The sequence below is a fragment of the Notolabrus celidotus genome, chromosome 10 (assembly GCF_009762535.1).
Source record: "Notolabrus celidotus isolate fNotCel1 chromosome 10, fNotCel1.pri, whole genome shotgun sequence".
NCBI lineage: Eukaryota > Metazoa > Chordata > Actinopteri > Labriformes > Labridae > Notolabrus > Notolabrus celidotus.
The window spans coordinates 36,671,063-36,688,828 of NC_048281.1; the positions used below are offsets into that span (position 1 = coordinate 36,671,063).

Sequence of the window (17,766 nt, forward strand, 5' to 3'; positions counted from 1 at the left end):
AAACATGTAAACTTTAAACAGTTCTTCAGTGGAGAAGTTTAAAGTTACAGTCGTTCGATACGTGTCGCCGTGAGTGACAGGTTCCCTCATTAACATTAAATACACTCTGTTTTTATTTATGATACACAACCTTAGTCAATAGTATTAATGAAGGATTCAAAATAGTCCTATAACAAACCGGATCCAGCTCTCCTCAGGTTTTGTATGGTGTACGGTGTTTTGGGAGGTGAATAGTTCTGTCATCAGCAGATTAATAACCTCACAGTGTGGGATCAATAAATACATCTTATAATAACTTTATCTTCCTGTGACCATCAAACTGCTTCTTCTCTTCATGAACAACAAACATCAAACACTTCCCAAGTGGTGAAGACTAATACCACTAATAAGGATGCATCTATCTTTCCTGTTGAAGCAAATGAGACCAACAGAGAGAAGACCTTTTATATAGAGAGAGTTATTAAATAACTGAAAGCTGTTCAGTACTGATACAGCTGCAGTAATGTAAGAATATTTTGTATCATGTACTAAACAAACTGCTTACATTTTTATGCCGTTTATAAGCTGCAACCTCCGGTCTAAAAATATGAGTCTAACACGCAAGTGTTAAAAACTGCAGTTCATGGAGGATCCACTTGAGGCTGGCTCCGGAAGTACAGGAAACCACATACACGCCAATTCAAAGAGCCGATCTTTACAGCAGAAATAAACATGTCTACAGTCTGGTTCAAAAAACAAGTGGAGTCTGGATAGATCATTTCTTGATCGGCTCACACTGTGAGGGAATTTATTCTAACGCTGCAATTTCAAAGATATTGAGATTAAGAGTCTTCCAATGAGAGGCACAGCTGACTTGATTGACAGGCGGGAACACTGTAGCTGCTAGTGAGGAGGCTCCAAGCCCCGCCTCTTTACGTCACAATCGCTCCACAGCAGCAATATGGCTGCCGACGACGATCGGCCTCAAAACAGCGCTTCAGAAACAGACGGGTGACGACACGGAGACTACGTCCATATTTATACAGTCTATGGTCGTTTGTAGCTAACTGGTGTGCTCTACTGTCGTATAGTTTGATGAGATGTGATGTATTTTGGGTGTCACATACAGGCTTTGGTGTCAGCAGGAGAAACAGTCTGTATGGAGAGCAACAGCAGGTGTTCCTGAATTCTGACATCATCGGAGACAGATTTCAGAATTCTGTCTTTGATGATGTCAGAATTCTGTCTTTGATGATGTCAGAATTCTGTCTTTGATGATGTCAGAATTTTGTCTTTGATGATGTCAGAATTCTGTCTTTGATGATGTCAGAATTCTGTCTTTGATGATGTCAGAATTTTGTCTTTGATGATGTCAGAATTTTGTCTTTGATGATGTCAGAATTCTGTCTTTGATGATGTCAGAATTCTTTGATGTCAGAATTCTGTCTTTGATGATGTCAGAATTCTTTGATGTCAGAATTCTGTCTTTGATGATGTCAGAATTTTGTCTTCGATGTCAGAATTCTGTCTTTGATGATGTCAGAATTCTTTGATGTCAGAATTCTGTCTTTGATGATGTCAGTATTTTGTCTTTGATGATGTCAGAATTTTGTCTTTGATGATGTCAGAATTTTGTCTTTGATGATGTCAGAATTTTGTCTTTGATGATGTCAGAATTTTGTCTTTGATGATGTCAGAATTTTGTCTTTGATGATGTCAGAATTTTGTCTTTGATGATGTCAGAATTCTGTCTTTGATGATGTCAGAATGAAAACATGTAGACGTAGTTTTCTTCTCCTCTTGAGGACAGACCTGACAAAGCTTGACTTTGGACTTTTAATGGATCAATGTTCTTTAGAATTCCGATCTAGTAAACATCCCGTTTCTCGCGTACAAAAAACTGTAACTCTGACTTCAGAGCGTCCTACATACTGAATGTGACGCCATGCTTAGTCTGAATGGTATGATATATATATCAGACACAGCCTGCGGCGTGTGTGCTGTAAAGCAGAGTGCTCTGTTAATGAATGCTGACGTAGCTGCTTCATGATGTTTAATTTTAATATATAAGAATTATAAAAACGGTGTCCATTCACAGAGACAAAAACAAAATGATGAAACCAACATGTGATTCTTTATTTCCTCTGGTTTCAGATTTAGTAATATTTATAAGTGATGAACATCCGATGTGTGTGTAGGAGAAGGCGACCTGATTTCAGTCAGGCTTTAAGATGTTATATTTTTACTCTAATGATAGGAAGACAAAGAAGCAGTGAGCGTCAGAGTCATTCATTATTTATTACTTTGTTTATTGATGTTCATGTAGAAAAACAATCATTTCAGAGGTCAACAGTTGTTACATTTTCTGAGTATTTAGGAGCAAAAACACAAACACACAGACAACATGCAAAATACAAAACAACCCCCCCCCCCCCCGATAGTAATCTCATTTCTAAAAATACAGATTAAAGCCTTTTTTATTATTTTAAATCATCTTCCTTCCCTCAGTAGATTTGACTTCAGACCTTATAGTAGTTGTTTTTCATGATTACTTGTGCTTTATTATCTTTTATATACTCATAGGTTGATGTAAATAATCTGAATATTTGGGTGCAGGGTGCTGAGGCTGTAATCCTCACTGTAGAGGTCACTGGTTCAACGCCCGGCCTCGTCCCTTTGCTGCATGTCACTCCCACATGTCCTTCATCTCAAGCTCTCTAACCAGATAAATAACATGTCTCTGAGTCTGTCTCATGAAGCCCTTTAAAGATATAAATATTAAACATGTTAGTATTACCAGGTAGAGCTGTTCTGTAATGATGTATAGTGAACTATTTACCCGCTCTGTAAAGAAAGCCCAGTTTCAGACTCATGAATAAATGTAAGTGACTTCAGATTGTCGGCTCAGGAGAGAAAACAGTGCAGCACAGCATTTCTGGCTGCCTGCTGCTTGGCAGAGCACTGCCACCCCATCCCAGAATGCACTGTGGCTGCGTTATGTAAGAGGCTGTTCTATTCTATTCTTAGCTCTACCTCACTGAGAAGTAACAGTGCTGGTTGCCTGAGAGTCAGAGCGCACAGATCTGATGAGGCGGGAATCATCGGCGAGGTGAGAACCAGCACAGTGGGCTACTCTGCCATCAGGCTCTCGCTCTGGGACCCGGGCAGGGCGGCATGCCCATGTTTGGTGTGTGGAGGAAGTAGAGGTGTACGGGTGGGTGTGCGGAGGAGGGGGATTTATATATTTATATTTAGGAGAAGGATATATGAATAGTTCTGTTTTAAGATCCTAAAATAGGACATGTCAACACTCAGTGGGATTTATTTCTTCAAACGTTGCGGTATAAGACCGTGTTACATCTTTCCCTGACTCACACACTCCTTACTTCACACACATACGTCCCTCTGTACGTCCAGCCCTGCTCTCAGATCCCATCTGTCATGTTAACCACACTCCCCCTTCATCCCCTGGTCTCCATTCTTTCTTAATGGACGTCCAATCCTATTATGATTATTTCCTGGAAAGCTCTGCAGAGACTCAGTGCATGGGGAACATGTGTCTGTGCAGCAGCATGCAGTCTGATGATGAGGCGTCATTTCTGTATCTGACGCAGGATAATGAACATGTGATGAGGTCGGTCATGGCCGTTTGGGGTCCTGAGATTATGAGTCTGTTTCGTGGAAGCGAGCTTCGGTGAATCGGGGCTCAGAGCCTCTTTGGGACTGATCTCAGTGTTTCCCTGAATTTTAAACTTCTGCAGATAAAAATGGAAAAATGATCCAGTGTCAGGTTTTTATTTGATGGTTTGTTTGTCGAGCTCTGGGGATGCTGCTGTTGGTGTTTCTGTATTAGGAACAGGTGAGATAACTTTATGTAATGTGAAGTGGGATGCTTGTTGTAACAAACACAGAGATATGTAACCTGACTCTGCAGATCCTCACAGCCCAAAGTTTGATCTGTTTATTCCTCTCTCTCACGCTGTGATCTACCTGAGCAGCCTCTCTTCATGGAGCGTTTAGGACGATGGGTAGATCAGGAAACCAGGGGACTGAACCAGGACTGACATGCAGGAAAGAGGCCGCAGGTTGGAATCGAACCAAGCTGCTTGTTGAGCGCCATGGCCTCTTTATATGAGGTGCAGGACTTAACCAATTGGCCCTACAGCACTTCAATTTAACATTTGTTGCAGCTAACAGCATTTTAACATGGGACTCTATGGGGATTCTGTCACTTTCATGTTAGCCTCAAGTGGCCACTTGAGGAACTGCAACTTTTGTATGAAATCTACTGTCGGCTTCATTTTCTGCTGCTTTGTAGACATTAAATGAAACTGAAACTGGACTGAAACTCTCCGGATGGCAAAAGACATGACTTCAAATAATAATGATAGCTGCTGGATGTGTAAACAAACCGCAGAACGTGACTTACTTTGGATCTTTGAAGGAGAACTGTACCTAAAAATCATCTTTCAGTGCACCTGAACGCCACATCATGGCTGCATCCTCTGTTCTGTGGAGTCAATCAATCAATCTTTATTTATACAGCACCAAATCCCAACAGATGTTCTTCTCAGACTCTTTACAAACAGAGCCGGTCAAGACCGGACTCTATGTTCTATTATTAACAAAGACCCAATATCAAGACCAGATCAGATCCAGTCCCATCTTCCAGACAGGACTCAGTCTGATCTCATCTTAATCCACCATGAGCAGAGCACTTTGCAGCATTTAGCAAGTTACAGTGGCAAGGACAAACTTCCTTTAACAGGCAGAAACCTCCAGCAGGACCAGACTCATGTTAGACACACATCTGCTGAGACCGTGTTGGAGAGAGGGATAGAGGGAGATGAAGAGAGAGAGAGATGATAGTGGCTTAAAGGAGGTAAGGAGAGAGGAAAGGAAGGTGAGGCAAAGGAGGAAAGGAGGATGAGTTAGAGGAGGTAAGGAGAGAGGAAAGGAGGTAAGGAGACAGGAGAGGAGGGTGAGGCAAAAGAGGAAAGGAGAGAGGAAGGGAGGAGGAGGTAAAGGAGGTGAGGAGATAGGAAAAAGGGGTGAGGCAAAGGAGGAAAGGAGAAAGGAGAGGAGGGTAGGGATAGAGGGAGATGATAGTGGGGAGATGGATAGTAGTAGTTGTAGCAGCTGGAGTCTGGCACGAGACAAGGGAGCTCAGGGACTCCAGAAAGGTCTATGGTTAGTAACTTTAATGGGACAGGAAGAGTTAAAGTGAGAGACAGGCAGAGAGAGGAGAGAGAGGGAAAGACAGGATCCCAGTGTGTCAGTCTAAGCCTATAGCAGCATAACTAAGACCTGGTCCAAGCCTGATCCAGCTCTAACTATAAGCTTTATCAAAAAGGAAAGTTTGAAGCCTACTCTTAAAAGTAGAGAGGGTGTCTGCCTCCCGGACCCTGACTGGTAGATGATTCCAAAGGAGAGGGGCCTGATAACTGAAGGCTCTACCTCCCATATATTTCAAACTCAGTCTGTAGAGTTCTAAATGTGGCTGATTAAACAGCTTATAGCTCTTGAAGTGTGATCTGTGTTTTATTCTGAAAGGATGAACCGAGCCTTCTTAAGTTCATGAAAGAGAAGTCACTTTAAAATTAAGACTCTTAATCCAACAAAGTTCCAAACAGAAGATGAAGCAGCTCTGCAGACGTTGATGAAATCTACTTCTGAAAATATGAAACAGTTGCATCACCTCACTAAAAAAAATCAAGCTTTAACTTTAACATTTGAGAAAGTGTTCCTCACCTTTTTACACTAATGTGCACATCTGAACGTTCCGGAGTTCCTGTCCTCACAAACACGAGCGCTAATGCATCCGAACGGAGCGAGTAATTCTTCAGAGGACCACACAACTCCCGTACAGCCTCTGAGTGATGTTAAAATGTTTGGTTCTTATGCCGCTCTGACATTTTCTTTTGAATTGTCAACTGAAATATTAAAGAGTGGCAGTGACTCAGCAGCAGAAACGTATTCACATAAAACCTTCATCTTGTGTAAAGATGGAGACGGAGTGGAAGCAGGTTTGAAATGCCACACGCTCTTACTGCTGTTCACTCCAAGCTGCACAAACTGTGTTTAAACTTCAGCTCCTGAGTGCTTCTGAAGGAGTTCTGTTCCTCTGTATGTTCCTGACATACACATGTTTGTCCTCATGCTCTTACATGCATGCACTTTAATGTATTTATGCACTTTATTAATGTATTTGAAATGCCATCCGTGCAGGGATGCTGATTGTAAAGGACAAAGTGTAAAGGAAGTTGTTTTTGCAGCAGAGCGCTCAGGTCTCTAAATTTGTTGTTCCTCCTTTAATCAAATCAAATGATTAAAATGTGTCACCCAGCTGCAGTGAGGCTTTTATCTAGTTCAACAACACTGATAGTAAAATGTAAAAACAAGAAATTAATAGTGTCTGGATTTAAAGCTCAAAATGTTAAATGTGGTGAAACAGTTTCAGATGAAAGTTCAGAAATTAATCTTCAGATCCAAAAGAGGAAGTTCAAGTTTACAGTTCTTATGTCACAACGTCTCACACCTTATCTATGATCCCAGTTAACATAGAGTGTCCTGTCTCACCCTCATCCTGTCTCACCCTCATCCTGTCTCACACTCATCCTGTCTCACACTCGTCCTGTCTCACCCTCATCCTGTCTCACCCTCATCCTGTCTCACCCTCATCCTGTCTCACCCTCATCCTGTCTCACCCTCATCCTGTCTCACCCTCGTCCTGTCTCAACCTCATCCTGTCTCACACTCGTCCTGTCTCACACTCGTCCTGTCTCACCCTCATCCTGTCTCACCCTCATCCTGTCTCACACTCGTCCTGTCTCACCCTCATCCTGTCTTACACTCGTCCTGTCTCACCCTCATCCTGTCTCACCCTCATCCTGTCTCACCCTCATCCTGTCTCACCCTCATCCTGTCTCACCCTCGTCCTGTCTCACCCTCATCCTGTCTCACCCTCATCCTGTCTCACCCTCGTCCTGTCTCAACCTCATCCTGTCTCACACTCGTCCTGTCTCACACTCGTCCTGTCTCACCCTCGTCCTGTCTCACCCTCATCCTGTCTCACACTCGTCCTGTCTCACACTCGTCCTGTCTCACCCTCGTCCTGTCTCACCCTCATCCTGTCTCACACTCGTCCTGTCTCACCCTCATCCTGTCTCACACTCGTCCTGTCTCACCCTCGTCCTGTCTCACCCTCGTCCTGTCTCACCCTCATCCTGTCTCACCCTCATCCTGTCTCACCCTCATCCTGTCTCACACTCGTCCTGTCTCACACTCGTCCTGTCTCACCCTCATCCTGTCTCACACTCATCCTGTCTCACCCTCATCCTGTCTCACACTCGTCCTGTCTCACCCTCATCCTGTCTAACCCTCATCCTGTCTCACCCTTATCCTGTCTCACACTCATCCTGTCTCACACTCGTCCTGTCTCACCCTCATCCTGTCTCACACTCGTCCTGTCTCACCCTCGTCCTGTCTCACCCTCGTCCTGTCTCACACTCGTCCTGTCTCACCCTCATCCTGTCTCATCCTCATCCTGTCTCACCCTCATCCTGTCTCACCCTCATCCTGTCTCACCCTCATCCTGTCTCATCCTCATCCTGTCTCCCCCTCATCCTGTCTCATTCTCGTCCTGTCTCACCCTCATCCTGTCTCACACTCGTCCTGTCTCACCCTCATCCTGTCTCACCCTCATCCTGTCTCACCCTCATCCTGTCTCACACTCATCCTGTCTCACCCTCGTCCTGTCTCACCCTCATCCTGTCTCACACTCGTCCTGTCTCACACTCGTCCTGTCTCACCCTCATCCTGTCTCACACTCATCCTGTCTCACCCTCATCCTGTCTCACCCTCATCCTGTCTCACCCTCGTCCTGTCTCACACTCGTCCTGTCTCACACTCGTCCTGTCTCACCCTCATCCTGTCTCACACTCGTCCTGTCTCACCCTCGTCCTGTCTCACCCTCATCCTGTCTCACACTCGTCCTGTCTCACCCTCGTCCTGTCTCACCCTCATCCTGTCTCACACTCGTCCTGTCTCACACTCGTCCTGTCTCACCCTCATCCTGTCTCACCCTCATCCTGTCTCACACTCGTCCTGTCTCACCCTCATCCTGTCTCACCCTCATCCTGTCTCACCCTCATCCTGTCTCACACTCGTCCTGTCTCACACTCGTCCTGTCTCACCCTCATCCTGTCTCACCCTCATCCTGTCTCACCCTCATCCTGTCTCACACTCGTCCTGTCTCACACTCGTCCTGTCTCACCCTCATCCTGTCTCACACTCGTCCTGTCTCACCCTCGTCCTGTCTCACCCTCATCCTGTCTCACCCTCGTCCTGTCTCACACTCGTCCTGTCTCACGCCCGTCCTGTCTCTCCTGATAGACAGACAGGCAGGCAGACAGACAGACAGACAGACAGATAGGCCAACTGACATACAGACAGGCAGGCAGACAGACAGACAGACAGGCAGGCAGACAGGCAGGCAGACAGGCATGCAGACAGGCAGGCAGGCAGACAGGCAGGCAGCCTGTGGCTCCAGTCACAACATGCATCCCTGCTGGTCGCTGCCTGTCCGGGGTTGATGGAGGATCCAGACCCCGGGGGGGCGGTTGGACTGGTTCCCCTGGGTGCCTCTCATAAACCTTTCTTTCTTTTCTCCCGCTGCACTGAAGCACACTCTCATTAAATCAAGCCTTTATATTTATCTACACTCTTTGTACTTTTATTCTCTCTGGCCTTTTAACGTCAGGAACATGTAATCAGAAGAAAGCAGTGAGATTTGAAGAGTGGCAGATTTAATGGAGGAGTCACTCTCTGGCTCTCTTTGACATTTAAAGAAGCGAGTGAATCATCTTTGAATCAAGACAGAGAGGCTGTTAGAGGGGATACCCGGAGCTGTACGCACACATGAGAGAGGACCTGGAGGGATCGGGAGGGACCTGGAGGGACCGGGAGGTGTCGAGGTGTTCATCAGGAACCAGCCGGCTGCTGGAGTTAATAAACTCTCAGAGCCGAGCAGGCTCACCTGAGGAGAACAGGTGACGAGTCTGTCACTGTTCGTACAAACACAAACAAACCCTAATAAACACAGCGATGTCACCTGAGGGTACCTGAGGACGCTTCTGTTAGCAAGCCAGTTTGTCAAACATTGCAGGACTCTCACAGCGGTGACCCAGGTTCAAGTCCTGCAGAAACAGAAACCTCACATGGACTAGTTTAACTGAAACATGATGTTTCCTAACCTAAACAAACAGACTGTTTTACATTAACTACTTCCAAGAAAAGAAAACTGAAGGCACCTTAAAACACACCTACACCTGTGCTGCAAAGGTAAACATCACAGACTAAAGGAATCACTTTAAAGACAGGACCACCTTTTAGACAAGATGAAAACCTGCACTAAAGGGTACCTGAAAACACACGGGGCCATGTGTTCAAAAAGTAGATAACAGACACTGAAGGGTACCTGAAAACACACGGGGCCATGTGTTCAAAAGGTAGATAACAGACACTGAAGGGTACCTGAAAACACACAGGGCCATGTGTTCAAAAGGTAGATAACAGACACTGAAGGGTACCTGAAAACACATGGGGCCATGTGTTCAAAAAGTAGACAACAGACACTGAAGGGTACCTGAAAACACACGGGGCCATGTGTTCAAAAGGTAGATAGCAGACACTGAAGGGTACCTGAAAACACACGGGGCCATGTGTTCAAAAGGTAGATAGCAGACACTGAAGGGTACCTGAAAACACACGGGACCATGTGTTCAAAAGGTAGATAACAGACACTGAAGGGTACCTGAAAACACACAGGACCATGTGTTCAAAAGGTAGATAACAGACACTGAAGGGTACCTGAAAACACACAGGACCATGTGTTCAAAAGGTAGACAACAGACACTGAAGGGTACCTGAAAACACACAGGGCCATGTGTTCAAAAGGTAGACAACAGACACTGAAGGGTACCTGAAAACACATGGGGCATTGTGTTCAAAAGGTAGATAGCAGACACTAAAGGGTACCTGAAAACACATGGGACCATGTGTTCAAAAGGTAGATAGCAGACACTGAAGGGTACCTGAAAACACATGGGACCATGTGTTCAAAAGGTAGATAACAGACACTGAAGGGTACCTGAAAACACACAGGACCATGTGTTCAAAAGGTAGGAAACAGACACTGAAGGGTACCTGAAAACACACGTGGCCATGTGTTCAAAAGGTAGATAGCAGACACTGAAGGGTACCTGAAAACACACAGGACCATGTGTTCAAAAGGTAGATAACAGACACTGAAGGGTACCTGAAAACACACGGGACCATGTGTTCAAAAGGTAGAAAACAGACACTGAAGGGTACCTGAAAACACACGGGACCATGTGTTCAAAAGGTAGAAAACAGACACTGAAGGGTAACTTAAGACGGAAACTATACTGTAAATCAAACCTTCAAGTGAAACAGGGAACAAACAAGATGTTTTAAGAATACCTCAAAAGCCAATTTGCCACCTCAGGGTACCATCAAGACTAAGTAAAGACACAGATCACATGGTACCTAAAAACTGACTTATCCAGGGAAGAGACAGAAACTTCAGAACCACCTGAAACGGGTACGTTTGGAGGGTTCAAAAAAACTGATGTTTAAAGGTACCATGAAACAGATCCTTATGGCTCATATACCCGCCTGTTAGAAACACTTCAGGGTACATGAAGACATTATGCCCCGGCTCTCTTACTAATCTTCTGGCTGTGTAAGATGCTTGATTCTGATTGGTCAAAATCCCTTGACAGCGGTTATTAACTTTCACTAACATGAGCAACACTAGAGACAAACTGATCACAGGTCGAGTCAAGAGTTCAGACACATTTAGCTTCTGCTTGTTGACACCACAGACCGTAAGGTGAGGTAAACAGTTAGCTTCAGTTAGCATGCTAATCATTAATCATCCTGTCCATCAATCTGATGAAGGAGCAGGTGAGAGAAACTTTAGGTTAGAGATCTCCACAAAGAAAGTTAAACCCTGAGCGGTGGTGATGATAGCAGCAGGGTTCAGAGTTTGTTTTTAAAGGTGTGAACCACAGAGCTCAGAGAAGAAGGAGAGCTGGATGAGGACAGGTTCATGTTCAATCCAACAGGCAGAGAAGAATCCATCACCATGGAACCATCACTGACCAGGAATCACTGGGACTATTGTCTGATTGAACAAAAACTGTGCACACCTTTCATCAGCATATATCCTGTGTTCATCGACAGCTTGGTGTGAATACATTAACTGTGAATAATGTCAAGTTTTGAGGATAAATACACTGATTGAAAAAACTGAATGAGTGAACCCAAGGCCGAGGATTCAGCATGAAACAGCCTTTCAGAAACCATCTCAAAAGTCCACGTCAGCGCGGTCGGCTGTGTTCTCCGTTCGTCCCACGTTTGTCATAACGTGATTTATACAACCTCAGCTCATCAGTGAGAACAGTTTATCAGATCTGTTCCTGCTGCAGCACTAATTATCATCACACTGTGAACACCAGATTTCTCTCTGATGATTACAACCTGGGAAGATTTGAGGCAGTAATTTGACAAACGGGATAACAGAGGAATCGAGGGGGGACACGGACACAATGCATGCTGGGTGGATGAGGCCTCGTGCTGTCAGACTCCTCTCAGAGGTATTCATGGTTTCACATCTGGAGACAGAAAAAGGTCCAGGAGAGAAGTCCAGACTCAGCCCTGAGAAGTCCTCTGAGTTCAGACACTAACCTGGTTCTCTTTATTTTTGAGTTTGGTGAATATGGACTGAATTAATCCCTCCTCTGTGGGTCTCTCTCTCTCTCTCTCTCTCTCTCTCTCTCTCTCTCTCTCTCTCTCTCTCTCTCTCTCCCTGCCCGTGCAGACCTCAGTGACCAGCTGCTGGAGGTGGTCGGCCTTGAAGGTGCAATAGAAATGGGTCAGATCTACACTGGACTGAAGAGCGCCGGGCGCAGACTGGCTCAGTGTGCCAACGTCACCATCAGGTCAGAGCCGAGTGTCTCACAGCTGCATCCTCCGTCTTTCTTTCACATGTACCTGACCTCCTGATCTCCACTTTCCTCCCTTTCTTTATTCAACTGGAAGTTTGAGTCCACTCCCTGCATGCATGATCAAACATGTATTCCTTTGGAGTGCTTTGTGTGTTTGAGGGTTAGAATCCCTGCTGTATCCATACAATGACATGCTTGTAGCTCATCAATGATAGATTTCACCTTCATGTTTTACTAAGTGAGCTGAGGACTGACCCTGAATCTCAGTGTGGGTGAGAATCCGTCTGTTTCTCTGAGTTTGAGAAATTATTTAAGATTTGTTTCCTTATAGCCAACCATCCAGATCCAAAGCCCAAATATCAAACATTTTAAATGATATTTACATTAATTTAAGACCTGCTGGGTCTGCCAACTACTCCCTTCATTCAGTCCATGAAATATAAGTATCTTATTAATATGTTGTTTTTGTGTTGTTGGTTTTCCCTCAGCCAGTAATAATAATTAGAAGGCTAATAAGCTAACTCGCTAAGGTTAGCATGGACGCTAATGACCTGCTAGTCATCACAAACTGAGAGGTTTAGATCAGCTGCTAAATCACTGAGGTGATGCCCTGCAGAGAGCGAGCAGCTCCTGACTGTTTCTGCAAGCGGACATGTTTCTGATAAAAACTTAATATTTAGAATAATTAAAGGTAGCAGAGTTATTTAAATGTTAGTTTAACAGTTTTCATGTTAGATCAGAAAGTTTTTTATTTATGCACCAAGGTGTTAGCATGTTTTAGATGATGCCTTATGGAGACTCGCTCGCCTTTGAAGCCAGCCCCCGGTGGCCGTTTGAGGGACTGCAGGATTATTTTTATTACCATTATTCCCATTATTTATTATTACTTTTTTAAATTTACACTTTTTATATGTAATGCATTTAAACATGTATTTATTCATTTATTTATTTATTTATGTAAACGTTTTTTATATATTTAAACATTAGTTTAGTATGTATTTATTATTTTGTTCAAACATTTATTTATATATTTACTTAAACATTAAATTATTTATTTATTTTAAATCTTATTTATTATGTATTTAAATATTTATTTATTTATGTATTTTAAAATGTTTTATTTATTTAAACATTAGTTTAGTTTGTATTTATTAGTTTGTTCAAACATTAATTTATATATTTACTTAAACATTAAATTATTTATTTATTTTAAATCTTATTTATTATGTACATAAACATGTATTTATTTATTTACTTATATAAACACATATTTATTTATTTATTTAAAAATGTATTTAAAAATGTATTCATTTATTTATTTATATAAACACATATTTATTTATTTATTTATTTAAACATGTATTTATTTATTTGTAGAGCACTTTTTAAGACAGAAGCACAAAGAGCTTTCCAAGAACACGTTCCAAAAGTCCAGTCGAGTAAAAGCTTTTACAGGATCTGTGTTTGAATCATTCTTCCGTCCCTATGATTGCAGTCAGTCAGTCAGTCAGTCATTCAGTCAGTCAGTCAGTCAGTCAGTCAGTCAGTCAGTCAGTCAGTCAGTCAGTCAGTCAGTCTGGTTTAAATCCCCTTTAAAACTTAAATCTATAGAAATGTTGTCTTTAATCATAAAAGTAAACAGGGTATGAGAATATGAGTATTTAAGGAGATGTGTATTTAATAATGTGCTTAGAGTTATTTAAACTAAGCTCTGTCGCTGCCTCTGGTCCTCACACATTCTGTATTCACAGACAGTGGCTGCAGAACAGATGTTGTTGTGGCTCTCGTAGACCATTAAACATCGACAGTGAGCCATTAAGTGAACCAAAGAAGTGACATTTACAATCTGTTCTCTCACTAGTTCAGCAAACCGCCCCGAATATTTCCCTGCACCAGAATTAAAAGAGCATTCATCACGCTCATTCTCCCATACTGTGTTTCTCTAACCGGCCAGGCATGCATTAAAGTCTTAAACCAACTCTGAGTGTGTGTGTGTGTGTGTGTGTGTGTGTGTGTGTGTGTGTGTGTGTGTGTGTGTGTGTGTGTGTGTGTGTGTGTGTGTGTGTGTGTGTGTGTGTATACAGTGGGTCTGTGAGTTTAAAGAGTGGGGGCTTGTCTGGGAATGGGTCTCATGGGAACAAAGGATGCAGTGTTTGACCCTGTCCTGGGACGGTGTGAACAGGCCTCTCGTGCCTCTGAGGTGTGTGTGATCTGACCTTCACAACCTCCAACCCCTCTCTCTCTCTCTCTCTCTCTCTCTCTCTCTCTCTCTCTCTCTCTCTCTCTCTCTCTCTCTCTCTCTCTCTCTCCTCGCAGGACGTCCCGGCGGCTGCCCATGCAGATTGACGGCGAGCCCTGGATGCAACCCCCCTGCACGGTGAGCGTTAAACCGCTGCTGTCGTGTTTCTTAGAGAGAGGGATCCTCGACCAGCCTTCAGTGCTTTACGTCAGCCTAGTGAAGGATCCATTCAGACCCCGTATATACAGTACCCGTCCTCTGTCACAGAGAGTCCCATTTGTTGGTGTTTTTGAGTTATATAACCAGGAAGAAAGGTTTCATCTCACTCAAGGACAGAGCAGTGATTTACTGCAGGCGCAGCAGTTGCCTTAGAGTAACCCTTTAGTGCCCGTTCTCACGGGAAACTGAAATCTGCTCCTCTCTTTATCCGGACTGTAAATCACAGAAACATCTTCAGACTAATGAGGGCTGTGAAAAGTCTGCAAACGGGCCAAACATTGCAGGGCTGTACTGTCAGATCAGGAGTTTGGACACAGAAACGATGGGTCCGGTTTAAGAGAGAGGTGTAACAGAGCAGGTCAGGTGAGTCAGGTGTGTGGACCTGATTGGCCCTGATTAGGAGCAGGTATGAGAAGCTTATATTTAACCCTGGACTGCAGCGCCCTGACTCATTCGCTCACCTTCACAGGTAGAGAGGAGAGGAGCTCGTCTGTGTTGTGTTGTTAGCTTAAGAACATCTGCGTCCCACATCTCATCCTCACAGAGATACATCTGAAATCACATCAGCAACTTCAGAGGACAAAAACAATCCTAATTCAACATAAGTTAACAAAGAGGGATTTTCCTCTTCTTCATCCTAAACTAAACACAGCCAAGCATTGCTCCATGATGTCTAATGTAGCTATGGTGAAACTGAAGCCAGACTCTCTTTCTGGCCGGATAACCCTGCACACGCTGCCAGAGCCCCCCTGTGCTGGCACTTCCGCTGCAGAGCAAATATTGAGCAGAACAAAGCCTCCTCATGGAGGAAAGGATGCATCTGAAGCCCTGAGAGCAGGGAGGCCAGAGCTGGAGAGTCCAGAGCTGGAGAGTCCAGAGCTGGAGAGTCCAGAGCTGGAGAGTCCAGAGCTGGAGTCCAGAGATGGAGAGTCCAGAGCTGGAGTCCAGAGCTGGAGTCCAGCTCTGGACTCCAGAGCTGGAGTCCAGAGCCGGAGTCCAGAGCTGGAGAGTCCAGAGCTGGGGAGTCCAGAGTCCCTCGGGTTGACCACGCTCTGACCAGCTCCACCTCTCTGTGGTTAGAACACCACCACAGCTCCCTCTGTGTTTTAAATCCAGGATTATTTATCTTAAATAAGAGCAACAGAAACTCCTCTGAGGGTCTCCACCTTTAAGAGGGGAGGGATCAGCTCATGTTTGGATGTTTAAGGCCCACAGTCATGTTAGGACAGCAGAGGGATTTTAAACAGAGGCCAGCTACTAAAATGTCTCCAGTGAATGAAGCCAGAGGAGGTGGTCAGGCCTTATGGAACCATACCAGGTTTAACAAGCCCCCCTGTGCTGGTCTAAACGGGATGCAGGGGTCCTCACAATCACAAATGTACCGAGCCCCTGAAGGGACATAAGAGAGAAAATGTCATGGCCACGAAAACTAATCTGTTCCACAGGGTTAAGAAAACTGTGGAATGACTGTGTCATGGACACGGTTTAATAATTCGTGTCCCTGAAATCGTTCCAATGATTTCATTATTTTCATGGATTAGTTTCTATCAGTCATCTCTGCAGATCCTTCTTTGTTGCTTTCAAAACATATAAACGTGGAGACCGCTGTTTACGCCATCACCACCATCACCACCATCACCACCATCACCATCATCACCACCATCACCATCATCACCACCATCACCACCATCACCACCATCACCACCATCACCATCATCCCCACCATCACCACCATCACCACCATCATCACCATCACCATCATCACCACCATCACCACCATCACCATCATCACCACCATCACCACCATCACCACCATCACCACCATCACCACCATCACCACCATCACCATCACCACCATCATCACCACCATCATCACCATCACCATCACCATCATCACCACCATCACCATCACCACCACCACCATCATCACCACCATCACCATCACCACCATCACCACCATCACCACCACCACCATCACCACCATCACCATCATCACCACCATCACCACCATCACCACCATCACCATCACCATCATCACCATCACCACCATCCCCACCATCACCACCATCATCACCACCATCACCATCACCACCATCACCATCACCACCATCACCACCATCACCACCACCACCATCACCACCATCCCCACCATCACCACCATCATCACCACCATCACCATCACCACCATCACCATCATCACCACCATCACCACCATCACCATCACCACCATCACCATCACCACCATCATCACCACCATCACCATCACCATCACCATCATCACCACCATCACCATCACCACCACCACCATCATCACCACCATCACCATCACCACCATCACCACCATCACCACCACCACCATCACCACCACCATCATCACCACCATCACCATCACCACCATCACCATCATCACCACCATCACCACCACCACCATCACCACCATCACCATCACCACCATCACCATCACCACCATCATCACCACCATCACCATCACCATCACCATCATCACCACCATCACCATCACCACCACCACCATCATCACCACCATCACCATCACCACCATCACCACCATCACCACCATCCCCACCATCACCACCATCATCACCACCATCACCATCACCACCATCACCATCATCACCACCATCACCACCACCACCATCACCACCATCACCATCACCACCATCACCATCACCACCATCATCACCACCATCACCATCACCATCACCATCATCACCACCATCACCATCACCACCACCACCATCATCACCACCATCACCATCACCACCATCACCACCATCACCACCACCACCATCACCACCACCACCATCACCACCATCCCCACCATCACCATCATCACCACCATCACCATCATCACCACCATCACCACCATCACCACCATCACCACCATCACCACCATCACCACCATCATCACCACCATCACCATCACCACCATCACCACCACCATCACCATCATCACCATCCCCACCATCACCACCATCATCACCACCATCACCATCACCACCATCACCACCATCACCACCATCACCACCACCACCATCACCACCATCACCATCATCACCATCACCACCATCACCACCACCACCATCACCACCATCCCCACCATCACCACCATCATCACCACCATCACCATCACCACCATCACCACCATCACCACCATCACCACCATCACCACCATCACCACCATCACCATCACCACCACCATCACCACCACCACCATCACCACCATCACCATCACCACCATCACCACCATCACCACCATCACCATCACCATCATCACCA

General features: G+C 45.2%; 1 protein-coding gene across 1 annotated transcript in view; it reads left to right on the forward strand.

Annotated features, from left to right (window-relative positions):
- The window catches only part of LOC117820656 (diacylglycerol kinase beta), a 294,341-nt gene that overhangs the window by 266,904 nt on the left and 9,671 nt on the right, over window positions 1-17,766 (forward strand). The window contains exons 23-24 of the mRNA XM_034694505.1: window positions 11,885-12,005; window positions 14,328-14,388. Of these exons, the coding sequence (XP_034550396.1) occupies window positions 11,885-12,005; window positions 14,328-14,388 (182 nt within the window). The remainder of the gene's footprint in view (window positions 1-11,884; window positions 12,006-14,327; window positions 14,389-17,766) is intronic.